Consider the following 22,940-nt stretch of genomic DNA (forward strand, 5'->3'; position numbering starts at 1 on the left):
TATGCATTTCATCTATATCCCACCTTTCCTCCGTGGAGCTGAAGGAGCATGTACTGGGTTCTCAAGCAACCTCTGATCAGGCACTGGATCCAGAACTGCTCAGCTTCAGCACAGTGACTGTATCATGTGCCTTTGGACCAGGCTCTGGGCCAAGAGAGTAGCTCCACTCTTCTGTTGCAGTTTTTGCTTACCTGGGGGAGAACAAAGGTTTCCCCACTACCCCTTTCCCTTGCTGCCTGCTAAGCACATTCCTGTGCCAGCTCGATTAAGACAGAGAGAGAGAGAGTGTGTGTGTGTGTGGAGAGAGTGTGTGAACACACAAAGGTATGTCTGTAATATGGTGAAAGAAGTGCAGGTTCATGTTTTATGGCATGCATTTGTGTACATGTGTGCCATATCATATGAAGTGCACATATGTCAGTGTGCAACTGATACATTTATGGCCTTTATGTGACTATGCACAAAAAAGGGTAACCTGTTAGTAACGTGGATTCCAGGCAAAAAAACAAGACATTCCCTACTTCTAGCTTACACTATACTTCACATTGTTGCACAAGTTCTTGAATCTCTCTCCTTACAAATAGCATGAAATGTTTCTTCAGGCACTTTAGCCACCAACATACCTTCTCTTACTAATGACCTGGTAATGATGAATCCTTCAGACAGCATCAATACCAGTAACATCCGATTCTCTAAAATTTAGATAATGGAGTGTCACTGATATTGAGGCTCTCTGAAAGATTTAGGCTGAACAGTCACCATACTCAAAACTGCCATTAAGTCAAAAACTCCATTAGCTTCAGTTCTCATACCAGAGATGGCAACACAAGAGGTAGCAGCTCTCTTCCACAGCTTTAATTAAGGAGGGCACAAAGCCTGGAAAGTATGGATCAGTCATTACCTACAAGGCTACTGATGCAACTATATGCTCTACACAAGGAGGATATCCTGGTGCCTGTATTGTTATCTTTTGGGTGCCAGGCAAAGACCTTTCTTTTTTAGTATTCAGGGTAGATGGTAAGTTGGCTTAAATGAAGAACACATTTGTTGCATCTCTTCTTCCCCACCCTTCATTAACCCAGTTCGTATGTAACAGCAGCAACTCATGGGTGAAGTAACCCATTATTTGCCATGCCATGTGTGGGATGCATTCCACAGCCATTTTGAATATTCATGTGGATGTGAGAGGCCCAAACCTGGACACTATAGGCTAACTGTGGGTTAAACAATACACAGTTAGCCTAACTACTAATTGTAGATTAATTGTGGGTTGTTCAACCTCCAATTAACCCATAGTGTCCGGGTCTGGATGTCATGTAGCAGCCCCCAATTGACCCGATTGTGGGTTGAATACTCAAAAAGGCTGTGGAACGCGCCTGGCACACTGCAGCAAATCATGTGTTAATTAATCCATGATTTGCCACAGTTACATGTGAACAGCCCCTTTATGTCAGACTGGATTAAACAATGTTGATGTCAGACCGAGCAAGCCCAGTTTGTAAACAAAGTGCTCACACTTTATGTTGAAAGATGCATTTGTTGTTCGAGCTTCTTCTCCAGTCACTACATTCCTGGCCACACATTGGAAATTCCCACCATCTTGCTGCCGGTCAACAGAGGTGAACTGAAGATTGCTCCCTTCCTTGAAACGGCGTTCCGTGTCTTGAACAGGGACCCCACTCTGTAGCCACTCAAACTCTGTGTCACTTGGTTCCTCCACTTCACAGCGCAAGATGGCACTGCGACCATGCAAGGCATCCTGGGAATACGGCTCCTTGGTGAAGGATATCTTAGCTTGAGATCCAACAGCTGAAATTAACACAAGAAAAAGAAGATCAGACCCCCATCACTGGAAGTATTGAAGGAGGAGGAGGAAAAAGAAAAGGGGAGAACGTCTCACACCCTTTTAAAAAAAAGAGTAGAGGAAGAGAAGCTCAACTACTACACACATTCTAAGGTGCATTTAATCAGCCATATATAGTTGTTTTAGAATCCTAAGAATCTCAGCAGTCATTATAAAGAAGAGCTAAATTTCTAATCCTTAGGATTATGATCATTGAGAATTGCATTTATACTATAATTCTACTTCTACAAAGTCCCTCAAAGCCTTCTTTCTCTCTGTCAACATTAAGAGCCAAGCTATTAGAAGATGCCTCTCCAGCACAGAGTACACACTTGCCACAAGCAATGGACTGGGCCCAATGAGGATGATGCCCAATCAGCTGTTATCAGTTTGGACTGTGAAGTTCTTCTGAAAATGTTAGGCTGTAATTGCTACAGCCTGTGTAAAAACTATGCTGAGTCACTTCTTCTTATGATACAAAAGCAGGCTTCTAATGGCTTTCCATCAGCAAGCCACCAACACTTTTTGGACATCAAACTATGTTTAAACAGCATGCTGTCATCCCTGAAACCATGCTCTACCTACATGATTACGTATCATTATCTTGCCTTTCAAGTATGGCATTTACATAAAGGCCATACAACAACAAATCCAGGTAGGATATATAAACAGAGTTGGAGCTCTAAAAAGATAGGTCCTAGCACAAAGACTCCCTTACTCACTCCCCTCCAAATCAGGGTACAAACATCAACTGTCTAGGATAGTGTATAATACACTGCTGTAATGTGAAACCCACACGAAAGCATTTTATTCTAACTTGTAAATTCAGAACGGAATAATTTTATGTGGAAAGAAGAGTTTTATTGTTAAATATATACCTTAACAAGGCCCTGAAGTGCTTATGAGATGGCCACCACCTGGACACCAAAACTGAGAATTGCCAGACCTAACAGCAGGAGCCTTTATAGCCTAAGCTATAAAGCCAAGGCGCCATAGCTGGGCTGCAAATTACTCTCTTATGCTTGGTAGATCACAAACCTATGGTGGAGGACCTCACAGCATCCCCAGTTCACACATGTGGAACACACTACCAGAATTCAAAGGCTTATTCAGACAATCCTGCAAAGTGAAGTGCAACTGCATTTTTCTTCTTTGCAAGATCACTTCAAAACCAGCAATACGGGCTTTCTAGAAAGTTTTGAATCAGAACATTTTCTGATGTCTTAAATTGGGATCCAATTTAGCAGGTTTGGCTAATGTATACTTTTGTTTTTAATTAACCCTGTTTGCAAGCACAAGCACACACAGTATACAAATAAAAAGACTGTGTGTATGCATGGATATTTTTAATACATCTTTAATAAACATGCTTACTAGGGATGGTCACCTGGAGGAAAAAACCCTTAGGGCACAATACTATGCACGTTTAGACAGAAAGAAGTCCTACAACACCCGGCATGCCCCAGCCAGTCTAACAGTATTTTCAGTTAACACAAGGCAGAATCTTATTAGGTGGGGAAGGGTTTTGCCAAGAACCTTATCAAATTTGTGTCTCCATTATTAAAAGCAGAAAGTGAACATTAAAATTAGGAGGAGGTATATGCCGCAGTACTGGAGAGGAGACATGTGCAGGTTTCAACAAACTGAAGAGGTTCAAGAAAAAGGAGCACTGCTAGAGGGGGCAGAAAGGAGAAGGTAGTGGCAGCCTTGCTGTCATTTGCCAGCTTTGTTTCCTGGAAGATCCAGGGAGCTCCCTGCTGCTTGAGTAGTACAGCAGGGGAGGGTACTACCTCTAAAGGTTACCAAAAAAAAGTAAAAGATTAATTTGGAGTAAAAGAGAATCACCAATCACTAGTGATGTTACGGGTCCAAATATAGTCTTCATTGCAATGGAAAGGGTTTCAGGGAAAGCACATTTTTCCAGCAACAGTATTTTGAATTTTGAGCGCTAGGAAAATATGTCTTCCTCACAATGGAAATGCTACCCCATGAAGGTGTCTGGATCCCAGAGATGACAGAGCTACTTTGTGGAAAGATTTTTGGATCCTTCTGAATCAACTAAAGAATCGATGGTGCATTTGTTGCACTCACTGAAAAACAAGAAGGGAGAAAATTATTATTAGCCTTTATTGCATTAAAGTGGGTTTGAGCCATTCTTTGGATCTGAAAAATGGAACTCAGAGCAATTCAAGAGGCTAGACTTGCAGGCTGTAAAAATCACCAGAAGTGCCATTCTACAGCAGCCGAAAATCTCCAAGAACCATCACATGGTCTTCAAAATGCCAGCTCTGAAAATTCCAAAGCTTCCTTCCAATTGGGGGTCCATCATTTTGTAACTACCTGAAGCAATCTACCCTGAAGCTCATGTGTTTAACGTTTTCAAAAGAGGGTCACAGAAAAGAGGAAAGGGGGCAACATTTCCACACATATAAATGCCCTTTGAAGAAAGTTTACTGAAAGTCAGTGCTTTGATCTGGCCAATAAACAGATATAAAACAGGAATGGGCATAGCCTATGGCTCTTTTCCTCAGCTGCTGCAGTAAAAATCTGTGCAGGAAGATAACAAGAGAGACATGCATAGCAGATGTTTTCAGGACAAGTCAAAGCTGAGGGTTTTCTTTGTACCCTTACACAGAAATGCAAGATGCATGTCACAAGTACTACACAATCCCAGGCAAGTAAGCAGATGCATGTTCACAGTAATTCCGGAACTAATACAAGGCACACCATCCATTTTTGCCTAGATTTGCTTTTTGAGGAAGTAACAGAATTAGCCAGACTTCTCACTTTCCACCGAATAGCTGGCATCTCAACCTGAAAACAAATTTTCCGGGAATGAAGTCCCTCTGTTTTCTAACAGTCATCTGTACTCACCCAGGGCATGCTTAGGACTGCAGTTATAGCCACTCACATTCTCAAATTTGAGACATCCTGCTTAAATTACAGTTTCTAGGCTTCGTAAAGTATTGGCTGCTCCTGCATTTTTGGCCAGGATCTATCCTGCTCCTTCTGACATACCAATCAGGCCAAGATCTCTCCCAGTACACTTTTCTTTTTTTTAAACCCCTGGGAGACTGAAGATGTTAAAATAGTAAGAATTTTTTACTTGAAGCACGAGAGGCTGAAAGGCAACTTTAAATCCTATTAGCAGTCCCGCAAATCACAAGTCTGAAGCTTCAGAAATCTCCTTAAAAAGTGATTTAAAAAGCCAGAGGTAAACAATATTGGGGCAGTGAGGCAACACATCTCTCTCCTCTGTCTGGCCCATTAGGCTGATGACTCTGAAGAATCAGAGAGACAAGGAGGGCTGCCCAATGCATTTCAAGGTGCAAGATGGAGAGGAACAACTTGACGGGAGCAAATAAGGTATCAGAGATGAGCAGCGCTGGCAACATTTCCCAGCACTAAAGGAGTGGATGTGTCTAGACAAAGTTACTTTTAAGGAGTAATAAATCTAATCTGTCATTTACATGGAGCCTGTCTAATGTATAAAGTGTTACATAACCTTGATCTTTTTTCACACTCACGATGATCACCCTCTGAAGTGGGTCACTGTAATTTTCTAAGAGAGCAATCCTATGCCGATAGACAGGCACCTCCGAACTTGAAGGCAACCACCTATCCAATGCACAGCGGGAGGAGTGTGGAGGGAATCCTCTCCTCCACGCTCCAGCCACTCTGCATTCACCACTAGACAGCCAATTACAGATATCTAGCCACGGGTCATCAAAGGTGAGGAGGCCGGATGACACATAGGAAGTGTCGTACCGGCACTTATGAACTCCCCACCCCCAGGAATGCCCCCTTTCCCTCGCTGCTCTTATGAGCGTGGAGCTCAGGGACAATCTGCGCCGCCTACGAGGCGGCAGGGGAGGGGGTGGGGAGGCAGTTCTCTGGGAACCGACCAATCCTATGGCTGTCTATCCGCTGTCTAGGGGGCATAGGCTTGCTCCCTAAACTGATTTTACAGATTAAAAAATTGTGACTGACAGTGTAACTTCTCCAAGGATACTCAGTGCATCTATAGCTGAGCTGGGATATTTTGCAATGAAATAACCCTTGGAAAATAATCCTGCATCATATCTGAGGATAGACTAAAGGCCTTAATCTCTAGTGTTTATTTTATAGCAGACCTATCTTGCAATTTGTCAAGAGGAACCCACTGATCAGATATTTAAGAAATTGAGCTCCATTTTGACTGCAATTTATCAGTGACTTTGACATCGCTGCTTTTAAGCAGGGGGACTTCAGGCTGAGTTTAAATAAGATGATAGAGAAAAAGGGGTTGGGTACACAGAGTAGAGCAGCTTTGGAGAATGTACTACTTTGATCAGATCTTATTCAAATAATGTCTTCTACCTAGGGTGAGAGATGAGGAAAAGCCAGAAAGACCAGGACAGCACTACCCATAAAAATAGGGCCAGCTTCAGTTTATGAGGGTCCTCAGCAATATGTTTTCTGGTGGCCCCTGCAGTACCTCTCCCCTCCATCTGCAAGATGGGGGTGGCCAGACACCAGCTACAATGGCAGCTGCATCACACAACTGTCACTAGATAGTAACTAGGAGCAGCAGCCACCCATAGGGAAAAGAACAAGGAATAGCAGCCCCCTACAACCCCCCCCACACACACACTCACACACTGCAGCTGATGGGGAGGAATACATTTCCTGCCTCAATAGGTAGTGGTAACACATTAAAGAGTGGGCCCAATCCTTACCACCACCCAAAGAAAGAGGGCAGGTGATGGTAGACACTGCAGATTGTCAGTAAGGACAGGAAATAGAGGGTAAGTCCTTCCTGGAGCCTCAGCTGCTATATGTTAGCAAACTAGCCAATTCCTGATTTTAAAAGATCAGAAGCCATTCCCACTGCAGCGCTGTCAATTCCATCTTTAAGTCAATTTGTTAAGTGGTAACCGTGAAAGATGATGTGCAGCTTTTAATCTCTTCCTTCCAGAGCAGGGGAGATCTGGTTTCAGAGACCTAGCAGCCACATTAATTAGGGCTTCACATGCACGAGCAACAATTAATCCCAGTGGAATACCATTATCTTTGTCATTTCTACTCCAGTGTGTCCATAGACATGTTGCTGGATTACAAATCAATTTAGGAGCTGATCTCTTAAACTTATGCACACACAACCATATGCACAGGCAAACCCCACCCTGACCTGAGAACTAACTTGATAATTACTCATATAGCAATATCAGTGCTAATAACTAGTGTCAGTGAATTTGCATGATGATAAACTTCCACTAGTAGTATTCAATTAAACCAGCTGTTACTTGTGATGCATAAGGAACCTTAATCAGCAGAACAGCTTTACTAATGCAGATGGGACCTTAGCCAACAGGACAGCTTTAGGTGTTGTAGAGTGTCCCTCTTCCCCTTACTTCAGGAAGGAAGGAGTGTTCCAACTGAATCAATGAGTGACTGCAGCTGGAATGGAGAGACAGGAAAAGGATCAATGAAAAGCATGAATGGCAGGAAGCAGAGGCTGCACAATTTCTACCTCATCAAACATCCACGCCTGGGACTTTTCGGTCACGCTGCTGACATGGAGAGTGCAGCTGGGTCACGTGGCTAGTTCTGAAGGCACATGCCCATTGATAGCACTGCAGTGGGAATAGCTTCAGTGAATATATCTAGCAGAATCAGACTAGCTCCCTACCTAAGAGATTGCACAGCCCGTACTCCCAAGCCAGAGCCTACAAATAGCTGCACATTTTTACACTCCTCAGGTTACAAGCTGGCTACAGAAAGGGAAACAAAGGGCAATTCAACAGTTGCTGCTCCCCATCCAATTCAGTCCTCAGGAATGAGCTTTCATGTGGAACAAGGCCAAAGTGGCTTGGAATTTCAGGGTCAGTCAGATAGGAGACAGATGCTAAGAGGCTTATACATAAAATACTCATCATTTTTAAAGAGGAAAACACATAGCATAAGAAATGGCACACTGCTGCTTCTACTCCACAGCTTGTTACATCAAGGGAGTTTTGTTTGATGTTAGCAAACGAGCCTACGAACACTAAAGGTTCTGAAATTCTAAATGCAGAGAAGACAGGAAGTGCATGAAGGCAGTTTCAAATTATTCGGTCACCACTACAAATGTTGGGTATCCAGCTCTTCAGTAACAGCTGGTAAAGATCAGCAGCTAACTTCTCTCCTCCTCCTCCTCCCTTCCTTCCTTTCATGTTGGTACTTGACAAGCGGCCAGATCCTTCTAACATGCAGCTGTCTAGTTTCTTTAGAAACAGACCTCTCATTTCATAACTGGATATATGCATCTCTTGTGCACACCCCTCTTTCTCCCCCAGAAACTGATAGTTTGATGCATCAATCATTTGATACATAGATAACTGGATGTATCTAAACATAATTCCATATTTAAGGAAGAAGTGTCTGATCACAGTTCACACATCAAATATTTGGATGAAAATGTGTGTGTGTTCTGGAGGATATTCCTGTCATAATTTATGCCCCCCAACAGTTTCCCCCAATGCCCTCCTAACTTTAGTTCATAGGGTCTAAAATTCTCCCCTATTCACCCACCCATACAGCCATCTTCTTTGAGGTGCTGGTCTTCCCATCACTTCCTGTTTATCCTCAGGTTAGTTCCATCTCATTCAGCTCCAGAATGAGCTCTCTCTCTTACTTGCTTCTTCTCAGGATGTGAACAGACTTCTCACCTGGTAAAGGCGTGTGCATGTATGGTGGTGTACGGGGGTCAGTTCTATCTATAAACCTGGTTAGCTCACTGTTTCATCACACTGGGTGGTATTATTAATTAACAATTCAGAGCCAGCATCCCATTCCACAAATCTCTTTACTTAAAAAATAAACAATGATGCAGTATGCAACTATTTAAACTATTGACCGCAGTGCTATGGTTTTTAAGAAACAAAGGCTCTTAATATACACTGTTTTTCATGATTATTGATAGTGCTTTTGAATCTTGCTGAATCCAGAGCTGGGCAGAACATTTTCCCATTTCGATTTTCAGGTTCAAAAGTAGCACAATGGGGGATGGGGAGAGACAATTCCCACCCCCTTTAAAAATCCTACATGGTTTGGATCATATTCACAGCCACTGCTTTCCTGATCTGCTGATGCTTTGGTACTATTTTCCATTATAATTAAAGGCTCTTCTTCCCAGTGGTCCCAACCAATTGGGGAGCATGGAGTGAAAGGAATGACATCACAATATCATATATCCAATCAGATTAGCTATGTGGTGACACATGTAAGGAGGGCAAGTAATGCCAATTCAGAGCAAGTGCATTACTTCCTGAATTGTGCTTGCAATTTTTCACCCCCCAAATCACTGTGTGCAAAAAACAAAAATCACTGTATGTGCGCCTGCCTTGATGCAGATAAAAATGTTCACGAAAAGTGCCCCCTCACACACACACACGTTTGACTCAGCCCTGGCTGAATGTTAGCCCTCTGTACAGAAATGATAACACCTACTTCCACTACTACTTTGCTAAAGAAATTCCATAGCTGACTACAATCTTGAGATTAGCTTCTCTGGTCTTTGCTTGTTGATAATGTGTTACAAAATTCCCTTTACCGATATCCCAGCTATTACTAGAGTTACTATTCTGCAATTAAAATATCTGTTCCACTAGTCTTCTGTGCCTACTCCCCCCAAGTCCACATCTACACAATACTAAAGGCACTTTACCATTAGAGGACCAAGCACTGTTTTATGATGTCACTACATCCCTGCAAACTCCACTATAGATTTCCCCATATTTTCAATGTACAATTTATACATTGATAGTATACAACTGCTGTACCCAGCAACAGCTGTTAGTTTAATCATGGCTTCACTCCATATGAGCTGGCGTCAGAAGGAGACTCTTTTAAGTTGTGTTTTCTGTCTCCCAGGACGCAAGGTCAGGATATTCTCCTAAACACATGAAAAATGAGCCAAAAGGAATTTGACTGTATAAAATTTAGCAGAAGCGAAGAGGGAAAGAGCACTGTGAATGACGGTGAAGAAGGGGGAAACAAGTTCCGGATGCTCGAGAAAACAATTTATTGAGCTCCACGTGTTTAGGAATGCTTTCTTCCTCAGAAGCTTATAAGCCATTTGATCTCTTGCTCTGAAATACATGAATGTTCTTAGTTCTGGATACTTGCAAACGTTGTAGTTGGTCTATTGCTCTTACATGAGAAATACATGACTTCAACTACACTCTCACATGACTTCAACTATAGCGAGTATCCATAGAATCATAGAATTGTAGGGTTGGAAGGGGCTTATAAGACCATCGAGTCCAACTCAGAAGTAAGAACATTCGTGTATTTCAGAGCAGGAGATCAAATGGCTTGTATAAGCTCCTGAGGAAGGAAGCATTCCAAAATGCATTAAGCACAATAAATTCTGTATGAAATTTAGCCAACGCTAGATTTAGCCTGGAGTAAGATAGAAATATAGGAAGCTGTGTTATACCAAGTCAGACCATTGGTTTATCTAGCCCAATATTGTTGACACTGACTGGAAGCAGTTCTCCAGGGATTCAGGCAGGATTCTTTCCTAGCCCTACCTGGACATTGTTGTTGTTGTTCAGTCGTTCAGTCGTGTCCGACTCTTCATGACCCCATGGACCATAGCACGCCAGGCCTTCCTGTCCTGCGCTCTCTCCTGGAGCGTGCTCAAGTTCATATTCATTGCATCCGTGATGCTATCTAGCCATCTCATCCTCTGCCGTCCCCTTCTCCCTTTGCCTTCAGTCTTTCCCAGCATCAGGGTCTTTTCCAGAGAGTTTTCTCTTCGCACTAGGTGGCCAAAATATTGGAGCTTCAGCTTCAGTATCTGTCCTTCCAATGAGCACTCAGGGCTGATTTCCTTTAGGATGGACTGATTTGACCTCCTTGCAGTCCAGGGGACTCGTAAGAGTCTTCTCCAGCACCACAGTTCGAAAGCATCCATTCTTCGGCGCTCAGCCTTCCTTATAGTCCAGCTCTCACAGCCATACATTACTACTGGGAAAACCATAGCTTTGATTAGATGGACCTTTGTCGGCAAGGTGATGTCTCTGCTTCTTACTATGCTGTCTAGGTTTGCCATAGCTTTCCTCCCAAGGAGCAAGCGTCTTTTAATTTCATGGCTACAGTCACCGTCTGTGGTGATCTTGGAGCCCAAGAAAGTAAAACCTGTCACTGCTTCCATTTCTTCCCCTTCGATATGCCAGGAAGTGATGGGGCCAGATGCCATGATCTTCGTTTTTTTAATGTTGAGTTTCAAACCAGCTTTTGCACTCTCCTCTTTCACCCTCAACAAGAGGCTCTTTAGATCCTCTTCGCTTTCTGCCATTACGGTGGTATCGTCTGTGTATCAGAGGTTGTTGATAATCCTCCCAGCAATCTTAATTCCAACCTCTGATTCATCCAACCCGGCATTTCTCATGATGTACTCTGCATATAAGTTAAATAAGCAGGGTGACAATATGCAGCCTTGTCGTACTCCTTTCCCAATTTTGAACCAATCGGTTGTTCCATCTCTGGTTCTTACTGTTGCTTCTTGACCCTCGTACAGGTTTCTCAGGAGACAGGTAAGGTGGTCTGGTACTCCCATCACTTTAAGAATTTGCCACAGTTTGTTGTGATCCACACAATCAAAGGCTTTAGCGTAGTCAATGAAGAAGAAATAGACATTTTTCTGGAATTCTCTTGCTTTCTCCATGATGCAGCGAATGTTGGCGATTTGATCTCTAGTTCCTCTGCCTCTTCGAAACCCCACTTGTACTTCCGGTAGTTCTCGGTTCGCATACTGCTGAAGCCTAGCTTGTAGGATTTTGAGCATCACCTTGCTGGCATGTGAAATGAGCGCAATTGTGCGGTAGTTTGAACACTCTTTGGCGTTGCCCTTCTTTGGAATTGGAATGTAAACTGACCTTTTCCAGTCTTGCGGCCATTGTTGAGTGTTCCAAATTTGTTGGCATATTGAATGCAGCACTTCAACAGCATCATCTTTTAGGATTTTAAGCAGCTCAGCTTGAATACTGTCATCTCCGCTAGCTTTGTTGTTACTAATGCTTCCTAAGGCCCGCTTGACTTCACTCTCGAGGATGTCCGGCTCAAGTTCAGTGACCGCACTATCATGGCTATCAGGGACATTCAGATCTTTCCTGCATAGTTCTTCTGTGTATTCTTGCCACCTCTTCTGAATCTCATCTGCTTCTGTTAGGTCCCTGCCTTCTTTGTCCTTTATCATGCCCGTCTTTGCATAAAACGTTCCCTTGAGATCTCTGATTTTCTTGAAGAGATCTCTAGTCTTTCCCATTCTGTTGTTTTCCTCCATTTCTTTGCATTGTTCATTTAAGAAGGCCTTCTTGTCTCTCCTTGCTATTCTCTGGAACTCTGCATTCAGTTGGATATCTCTTCCCCTTTCTCCCTTGCTTTTTGCTTCCCTTCTTTCCTCAGCTACTTGTAAAGCCTCATCAGACAGCCACTTTGCTGTCTTGCTTTTCTTTTTCTTGGGGATGGATTTCGTTGCTGCCTCCTGAACAATTTTACGGACCTCCGTCCATAGTTCCTCAGGCACTCTGTCTATCAGGTCTAATCCCTGAAATCTATTCCTCACCTCCACTGTGTATTCATAAGGGATATGATTTAGGTCATACCTGAATGGTTGAGTGGTTTTCCTTACGTTCTTCAATTTAAGCCGAAATTTTGCAAGAAGCAGCTCATGATCTGAGCCACAGTCAGCTCCAGGTCTTGTTTTTACTGACTGTATGGAGCTTCTCCAACTTTGGCTGCAAAGGACATAATCAATCTGATTTCGATATTGACCATCTGGTGATGTCCATGTGTAGAGTTGCCTCTTGTGCTGTTGGAAAAGAGTGTTTGCTATGATCAGCATGTTCTCTTGACAAAACTCTATTAGCCTTTGTCCTGCTTCATTTTGTACACCAAGGCCATGCCTGCCTGTTATCCCGGTGATTTCTTGACTTCCTACTTTAGCATTCCAATCCCCTATGATGAAAAGGACATCTTTTTTTGGTGTTAGTTCTAGAAGGTGTTGTAGGTCTTCATAGAACCCATCAACCTCAGCTTCTTCGGCATCAGTGGTTGGGGCATAGACTTGAATTACTGTGACATTGAATGGTTTGCCTTGGATTCGTACTGAGATCATTCTATCATTTTTAAGATTGTACCCCAGTACTGCTTTTCCCACCCTTTTGTTGACTATGAGTGCTACTCCATTTCTTCTATGGGATTCTTGCCCACAATAGTAGATATGATGGTCACCTGAATTAAATTCGCCCATGCCTGTCCATTTTAGTTCGCTGATTCCCAAGATGTCGATGTTCAATCTTGCCATCTCATGTTTGACCACCTCCAGCTTACCTTGATTCATTGATCTGACATTCCAGGTTCCTAAACAATATTGTTCTTTACAGCATCGGATTTTCTTTTCACCACCAGACACATCCGCAGCTGAGTGTCCTTTCGGCTTTGGCCCAGCCGCTTCACTCTTTCTGGCGCTACTTGGAAATACCCTCTGCTCTTCCCCAGTAGTATATTGGACACCTTCCAACCTGAGGGGCTCATCTTCCAGCGTCATATCTTTTAGCCTTGTGATACGTTCCATGGGGTTTTCTTGGCAAGAATACTGGAGTGGGTTGCCATTTCCTTCTCCAGTGGACCACATTTTGTCAGAACTCTCCGCCATGACCTGTCCGTCTTGGGTGGCCCTGCACGGCATAGCTTATGGCTTCACTGAGTTACGCAAGCCCCTTCACCGGGGATCAAATCTGAGACCTTCTGCTTGCTCTACCACTGAGCTATGGTCTCTCCCTTAGGGTTATTTATCCCATAACTTACACTTGGCTTTTTAAATTCTGAGGTTTTAACAGAATTGGGATTTTTGTTGTTGTTAATCCCCTTGATTCAAAACCCTTTTTAATGCTGGTGTGACCTTCAGGTAAGCAACAGATTATGTGTATGCTTTAACATTTCCCTCATGTGGTAAAGGGCTAGGCAAAACCTAAATGATCTTTCCACACATCACTGCAGAAGTGTACTTTACTTACAGGCCAGATGCCCCAGGCCCCAGCTGAAGCCAATCATGATCATCCCCATTCTTCCCTCTCACCCCTTCTCCTGCTCCCTTTGCCTTATCTTTTCCTGAGTTTCCTTCCCTGCCTACTAACACCAGAAGAGTGCATAAAATTGCTGCTGGATCCTTTACTGCAACTCCCCACCTCCCAAGTCAAAGTATGTTACAATATACTTGATGAAAGGAAACTGATTGGGGGGGCCACAAATAGGTATGTGAAACTCAAATAGCCAGGCACCAGACAGATACTCATCACTTGTTCCATACCTCTGCCTAGCCATGGCTGTACTGCTAATGTGTTCTTTGCAATGCTAGTCACAGCCTTCAGTTTTGAAACACCAAGGAATCAAAGTTCAGCTACAGCCAGCTAACATGTACTGATCTCAGAATGCTCCTGCTATTAATTCATCAAGAAAGGATGTAGGCACACCAAAGATAATTTCCCTAGCTAGACTAATGATCACTACTGTCTAAAGAATATAGTTTATTACATGTTTTTTGGAGTTGTCCTAGAGCACAGTTATATTGGAGGCAAATCTTTTATGAAATAGAATCAATGATGGAGCTTAATTTGAATGTTTTATTAATATTGCTTAATATATAACTGATATCCCAAAACGTGAATCAGGTGTATTTGATTGCTAATCTTTTGGTGGCTCAAAGATTGTGTTGGCAAAATATTGGAAATCAGCAACTAAAAAGTACTAGGGAAATGTTATTTAAAGTACTAGAATCGACTCATATGGACACATTAACAGAATTGGTCCATAAAGAAAATGGGCTAATACTTCAAACAGATTTTTGCTTAAAATGGAATACATCTATTAGGTATTTGAACAGTGTTTCTGCGTTAAGTAACTTAGGGCGCAATCCTATGCATGTTCAGATAGCATTTTCAAGTCAGGCCGATTAAGCTGGATGCCTTATTTTAGAGTTTGCATCCCTTCCTGACAGAGGGTAGCAAAACATAAAAAATAAGCCAACATTACATGCAACTATAGACATTATTCTGAGAATTCCCCACTCAAGATGGCAGTCTTGTCCCTCATTAAGATAAAAGTTTAAACATCACAAAAGTTCCACATGAAGTCGGCTTATATCAGATCGGCTTATATCAGATTGGCTTTACAAATGCAAAACAAAGTTTTACCATATGTATTAACTGCATTGGCAACTCCCAAACCACCAGTATTATCACAGGACTCTACTTTATCACCTTCTCAACCACTAAACAGCTCCAGTCTATCCTCACCCTTTTGAAAGGTCAATTGAACTATGTATCCATCACCTATTAAGGCTGAAAATAACAAGGCAAATTTGTAATACCCCAAAAGATTTAGTACTGCATAAAATACAAAACATCACAACATGTAAGAATTAACAAAGAGGGAGATGGTAAAATATCTGCAGTCAAAAAGAATGCAGCTGACGTTCCCCACCTCAGACATCTCTTCCTAGCCTACTAACAATGCAACAATTTTCTCTCCGAATTGGATTAGGCTGCAATGTAGGGTTCAACCTTTTAGTCTGCAACCCTATAAACACTCACTTAGGAGTAAGTTCCACTGGATTCAGTAACCTGGTTCGCACAACACGATAGCCCACCGTGGCTTTACCTGCAGGGGCTGTTGAGTCATGCTGAGTGCCTTCAGGCACCATTTTTTCATGGTGCCTGGGTTGCCGTGGCTTGTTATGTCGTGCAAACCCAGGAGGTAGTGGTTATTTGAGGGTTAGATAACTCTCAAATAACCGATGCTTTGTTTTAGAGTTATTTGAATGCTGTCTAAACCTCAAGTAACCCCTGCCACATGGGTTCGCATGATATGACAACGCATGATATGGGTTCGCATGATATGATGTGCCTGCCCGGACCTTAAGATCATCATCAGCGGCCCTTCTCCGTGAGCCCCTGCCAAAGGAAGTGAGGCGGGTGGCTACTAGGAGGAGGGCTTTTTCTGTTGTGGCACCCCGGCTCTGGAATGAGCTCCCTAGTGAGGTTCGCCTGGCGCCTACATTGTACTCCTTTCGGCGCCAGGTGAAGACCTTTTTATTTTCCCAGGCATTTTAGCTTTCTAAACTTTTAGCTTTGCTGTTTTAAACTCCTGCACTGCTGCTAGGTTGTATTGTTATATTGTGGTTTTAATGTTCTATATATTTTAAATTGTTTTATTGTGTGTTGTTTGGTTTTAATTTTTGTGAACCGCCCAGAGAGCTTTGGCTATTGGGTGGTATAGAAATGAAATGAAATAAATAAATAAATGACAACCCATGGCAAACTGGATGCCCATAGACACCATGCAAAAATGGTGCCTGGCACAACGCAAAGCTCCCAAGGGTAAATTAATGCATGGTGGGCTGTCATGATGTACAAACAGGCCTAGTCAGAGATATTTCCAAGTAAATATGCAGAAGATTTCACTGCCAGTGTTTTTTTAAGCAAGCTTCAAGTATGACAGACCTGAAGACCTTCTAATGCAGGGGTGGGGAACCTGCAACCCTCCAGATGTTGCCTATCTAGGGCAGAGCTCCAATCAGCCCTAGACAGTATAGCCAATGGTGATAGGTATTGAAGCCCAGCAACATCTGGAGGTCCACAATTTACTGTTCCAATATAAACCTTTCCCTGAGGGAGGATCCACCAGGAACAACCAATGTCATTTTTGTTATGGTGCACCATCCTGGAAGAACTGGTGCAAACAAGATGTCCCATGAACTTTATGGACAAACCCTAGCAAATTATACTTTAGTAAAAGAACCGTCCTGACAATAGATGAGCCAAGCCACATGACAAACACCCTTCACACACACCTCAAATCCCATATTACTAGTCAGTGTTCCTTGAGATAATCCCCCCCCCCCAACCTACAGTGAAGGTTTAATTCTCTCATACTGGTGACAGAGGAATACCAGAGGCAGTTTCCATCATCAGCTGCTGCACACCCATAGTAATGACTTATAATGGTGCCCTGTTTATCCATCAATTCACAGCAGCTGTTGCCTAAACAACAAAGGCTGCTTAAGTATCTCAAGGCTACACAGCAAACGGAAACACATGTTCCTATATTAAGATACATATGCGAAATTAGCAATGCAGCATATCAATTTCACTGTAAATTTTAATGCACCAAATGTTTGCCATCTAATATATCTAGTAAGAGAGATTAAAAACAAAGGATAACAAACAGACAGGGACCCTGCAATGCATGATGGTTCACACACTCAAACTGTTGGCAATGAAGTACATTGACTCTACTATTTAACCATGCAGGCATCTTGTTAGATTTGTTTATGCCTTCATATGTGGCATACACTATATCAGAGTAATTTAAAATAAGCTTGCTGTTTCATCAAGGAATCTTATTTGATTCTAACTGTATTTTTCAGATATCTTTTAACCAACTTGTCCCATTTATTTACTTAGAAATGTCCTATATTGAATTAAATACGATTTCACTAGATTTTCTGGGCAAGATTTCATTCACATATGAGTTAAATTTAAAAGTGCTTTGGTCAACATATATGTAGGAGGAAAATTGTCCAGGAAGTCCTACACACATATTCAATTTCAAAAGGGAAATGAGAGCATACGTTTAAATTAGTTTCAACATTAAATTCATGAGACAGGCTTGGAAATAATGAGATCTGAAAGTAAGATATGCAAGACTTTCATTTGTATTTTTATAGCCAGTAGAACATTGTGCAGTCATATTTCCAAGCTTAACCTCATAAGAACTGGAAACGTTAAAAAAATACAAAACATACACCTTAGTAGTGTTTTTCAGTGGGCATCAAAAACTCATTGAGAGCCAAAATAATACTCACCTATGCTGTACTGCCTCAAGGGCACACTCTACAGCAGCAGTTTTAAAATTGTGTTCCAGAGAACACTGGGATTCCTCCAAAGTTTGTCAAGGATTTCTCAGTAAGAGGAGTAGTAATGGCAGACAAGCTTCCCCAAGGACAGCTTTCCCATCACTACCAATCTTCCCCTAATTTGTGTAGCTTGCTGGAAAGAACGCTGGGTATGTTTTAGGATACTCTCTCACTTCCAGCAACAGCAAGGCCAATCACCCCTAACCAGTACCCCACATAAACGGAAAAGTCACCCAAAAACATGGCTCTGAAACTTCTGCAGATGTGCATGGGTCCCTTAGCAGATGAGACAATGCTGAAAGAGTTCCTTGAAGATAGAAAGTTGGAAAGCCACTACTCTACAGCAATAAATACGTTTTTTTAAAAAACATACTTTGCAAGGATGCAAACTAGCTGCAGAAGCAACATCCCACATTTTAGCTTTGAGGATACCAGGTTTCCATGGCAAACATGCAGACATGGGCAGTGTTCAGATGATAAGATAAGCCTTGAATGATAAGCCAGGCTATGAACAAACTGCATACACCCACATGCAGCCCCTTTGCTACCACTTTGTTCCTCCCTTTGCACAAGCAAGTGAGCAAATCAGCAACCCTCAGTTAACCATAGCTTTCTATTACATTCAAATGGAGAACTATGGCTAAAGGCTTCCAAAGAAGCCAGGATTCATAAGCCAACTTTAAACCATGCCTTCAAATTCTGGCTTATTTAGAAGCCATTAACCATAGTTCCCCACTTCAGGCATAATACAAAGCTGAAGTTAAGTGAGGCTTCCCGGCTTATTCACTTGGTCATGCAAAGGAGAAAACAAAGGGGCTGCATGTGGGTGTATGCAACTCATGCACCCCACAAGCTGATCATCTGAACAGAGATGAATAGCACTAGGCTAGAAGGCATCCTTTTAGACTCTGCAGAACAGCTTTGTAGATTATTTCAAAGTATTTCTTGGGGCTGGTGTGGGTGGAGGGTGATGGATGGGGGGGGGGTTAATACTAAATGCAGCAGCCCTTGCACACACAGCTTTCCCTGGACAGGGAAAGGGGAACAGCCATTTCTCTGCTAGTAGAAGCAAGGAAAAGGCAGCTTAGAAGCACCCATTTCCTGCCCTACAACAAATTATACCAAGTTCAGCAAGACAGAACACTGCTTGTGTTCACACTGCTTACATAAGCAATGAAGTGTGCAATGTTCTAATATAAACAGTTTTCTTCCTCAGCCCATCTCCAAAATAAACCACTGCCCCTTGTACTCAGTTCCTTGGGGCAGGGGCTGTCTGTTCTATTTTTCCTACATGGTATATATGTGTTATATGTATGTGAGAGAGAAACAAAGAAGTCTGGTATTAAGAACTGACCAGACATTAAAACTGGACTTGCATGACAACAAGAATAAGTGTAGACAAATTAAGTGCAGTACTCCAGCATTTTGTGACAAAGTACACTTGTATTAGGAGATTCCTGGCTACTAAACAGACAAGGCTTAAACAGCCAAAGGTACTCAAGGCACACCCCAAGTCAATGCCATTTACATTACTTCTTAACTGTGACGATCCTATAGCATTTTCTGTGAAAAGCACCAAGTGCAGACTTTTACAATACTGTTCAGAGGAAAATCTCACCATCTCAGCCTATCAGGCAGAAACTGGAAATTAAGAACGTGACTGAAAATTTTACCTTTATGTGCTTCTAACATAAGCTACAAGACAAACTTGAACGGAATGAATAAGATGACTACTGATTTGAACAAAAGGCTCTCCTAAAAGTCTCACGAAAAGGTTGATTAGGTTACTTAGGAGTCAACATCAAGGTCTAGCTCCATAGTATTTTGTGACCAAATAAGAGATTGCTACTACTTGTGCTTACCTTAGCAGTCCCAACAATTGTATGCAAAAAACAAAATTTAATATTCAAGTCTGTGTGTGTTAAGAACACTGGTTTCACTGGAGTGTGAAGTTTCCAGTTGCTCTAGTAAGCAACTTTTAATGTAGGGCATGGGTGAGGTGCTGTGTGGGAATTGACTAATTGTATTTGTTTATAACTTCAGCAAAAAAGATCGTTACCTTGTCGTGGTGCTGGAGCTTGAGCACCTCAATGACGTCAAGAGCTAAACCATGAAGGGACACCCAAGACAGGAAGGTCATGGCAGAGAGGTCAGACAAAATATGATCCCTGGGGAAGGAAACGGCAACCCACTCCAGTATTCTTGCCATGAAAACTAAATGGATCAGTACAACCAGAGATATGTCGGTATACCATCGGAAGATGGGACTCCCAGGTCGGAAGATGGTCAAAATGCTACTGGGGAGGAACAGAGGATAAGTTCAACTAGCCCCAGATGTGATGACGCAGCTAGCGCAAAGCCGAAAGGACGGCTAGTGGCTGATGGTGCTGGCGGTGAACGACAAATCCTATGTTCTAAAGATCAACACACCATAGGAACCTGGAATGTAAGATCTCTGAGCCAGGGCAAATTGGATGTGGTTATTGGGGAGATGTCAAGATTAAATATAGACATTTTGGGTGTCAGTGAACTGAAATGGACTGGAATGGGCCACTTCACATCAAATGACCACCAGATCTACTACTGTGGACAAGAGGACCACAGAAGAAATGGAGTAGCCTTCATAATTAATAATAAAGTGGCTAAAGCAGTGCTTGGATACAATCCAAAAAATGACAGAATGATCTCAATTCAAATTCAGGGTAAGCCATTTAACATCACAGTGATCCAAATATACGCCCCAACCACAGATGCTGAAGAAGCAGAAGTAGATCAGTTCTATGAGGATCTGCAGCACCTACTGGATAGTACGCCAAACAAAGATGTTATTTTCATTACAGGAGACTGGAATGCTAAGGTGGGTAGTCAAACGACACCTGGAATTACAGGCAAGCATGGTCTGGGAGAACAAAATGAAGCAAGACATAGGCTGACAGAATTTTGCCAAGACAACTCACTGTGCATAACAAACACTCTCTTCCAACAACCTAAGAGACGACTTTATACATGGACTTCACCAGACGGTCGACACCGAAATCAGATTGACTACATCCTTTGTAGCCAAAGGTGGCGGACATCTATGCAGGCGGTAAAAACAAGACCTGGAGCTGATTGTAGTTCAGATCACGAACTTCTTATTGCACAATTTAGAATCAGACTAAAGAGAATAGGGAAGACGCACAGATCAGTTAGATATGAGCTCACGAATATTCCTCATGAATATGCAGTGGAGATGAAGAACAGATTTAAGGGACTAGATTTAGTAGATAGGGTCCCGGAAGAACTATGGACAGAAGTTCGCAACATTGTTCAGGAGGCGGCAACAAAAAACGTCCCAAAGAAAAAGAAAACCAAGAAGGCAAGATGGCTGTCTGCTGAGACACTGGAAGCAGCCCAAGAAAGAAGGAAAGCAAAAGCCAACAGTAATAGGGGGAGATATGCCCAATTAAAGAGAGCTTCGGCTATTGGGCGGTATAGACATGAAATGAAATGAAATAAATAAATAAATAAATAAATGCGAAATTCCAGAGGTTAGCCAGAAGAGATCAGGAGTTATTTTTAAACAAGCAATGCGTGGAAGCGGAAGAAGATAATAGAATAGGAAGGACAAGAGACCTCTTCCAGAAAATTAGGAACATCGGAGGTAAATTCCAGGCAAAAATGGGTATGATCAAAAACAAAGATGGCAAGGACCTAACAGAAGCAGAAGAGATCAAGAAAAGGAGGCAAGAATATACAGAAGACCTGTATAGGAAGGATAATAATATCGGGGATAGATTTGACGGTGTGGTCAGTGAGCTAGAGCCAGACATCCTGAAGAGTGAGGTTGAATGGGCCTTAAGAAGCATTGCTAATAACAAGGCAGCAGGAGATGACGGTATCCCAGCTAAACTGTTTAAAATCTTGCAAGATGATGCTGTTAAGGTGATGCATGCCATATGCCAGCAAATTTGGAAAACACAAGAATGGCCAACAGATTGGAAAAGATCAACTTATATCCCCATACCAAAAAAGGGAAGCACCAAAGAATGTTCAAACTATCAAACAGTGGCACTTATTTCACACGCCAGTAAGGTAATGCTCAAGATCTTGCAAGGTAGACTCCAGCAATTCATGGAATGAGAATTGCCAGATGTACAAGCTGGGTTTAGAGAAGGCAGAGGAACTAGAGACCAAATTGCCAATATTTGCTGGATAATGGAGAAAGCCAGGGAGTTTCAGAAAAACATCTATTTCTGTTTTATTGACTATTCTAAAGCCTTTGACTGTGTGGATCATAACAAATTGTGGCAAGTTCTTGGTGGTATGGGGATACCAAGTCATCTTGTCTGCCCCCTGAGGAATCTGTATAACGACCAAGTAGCAACGGTAAGAACAGACCAAGGAACAACAGACTGGTTTAAGATTGGGAAAGGAGTACGGCAGGGTTGTATTCTCTCACCCTACCTATTCAACCTGTACGCAGAACACATCATGCGACGTGCTGGGCTTGATGAATCCAAGGCTGGAGTTAAAATCTCTGGAAGAAACATTAACAATCTCAGATATGCAGATGATACTACTTTGATGGCTGAAAGCGAGGAGGAGCTGAGAAACCTCATGACGAAGGTGAAAGAAGAAAGTGCAAAAGCTGGGTTGCAGTTAAACCTAAAAAAAAACAAGATTATGGCAACCAGCTTGATTGATAACTGGCAGATAGAGGGAGAAAACGTGGAGGCAGTGACAGACTTTGTCTTTCTAGGCGCAAAGATTACTGCAGACGCTGACTGCAGCCAGGAAATCAGAAGACGTTTACTTCTTGGGAGGACAGCAATGACAAATCTTGATAAAATAGTTAAGAGCAGAGACATCACACTGATATCAAAGGTCTGCATAGTTAAAGCAATGGTATTCCCGTAGTAACCTATGGCTGCGAGAGCTGGACCATAAGGAAGGCTGAGCGAAGGAAGATAGATGCTTTTGAACTGTGGTGCTGGAGGAAAATTCTGAGAGTGCCTTGGACTGCGAGAAGATCAAACCAGTCCATCCTCCAGGAAATAAAGCCAGACTGCTCACTTGAGGGAATTATCTTAAAGGCAAAACTGAAGTACTTTGGCCACATCATGAGAAGACAGGATACACTGGAGAAGATGCTGATGCTAGGGAAAGTGG

General features: G+C 42.4%; 1 protein-coding gene across 1 annotated transcript in view; it reads right to left on the reverse strand.

Annotated features, from left to right (window-relative positions):
- PTK7 (protein tyrosine kinase 7 (inactive)) overlaps positions 1 to 22,940 on the reverse strand; it is a 128,131-nt gene that overhangs the window by 42,236 nt on the left and 62,955 nt on the right. Inside the window, exon 2 of the mRNA XM_084829038.1 lies at positions 1,516 to 1,809. Within this exon, the coding sequence (XP_084685164.1) occupies positions 1,516 to 1,809 (294 nt within the window). The remainder of the gene's footprint in view (positions 1 to 1,515; positions 1,810 to 22,940) is intronic.

Source organism: Heloderma suspectum, chromosome 1 (assembly GCF_057233095.1).
Source record: "Heloderma suspectum isolate Gila_16-S chromosome 1, 16-S_ref, whole genome shotgun sequence".
NCBI lineage: Eukaryota > Metazoa > Chordata > Lepidosauria > Squamata > Helodermatidae > Heloderma > Heloderma suspectum.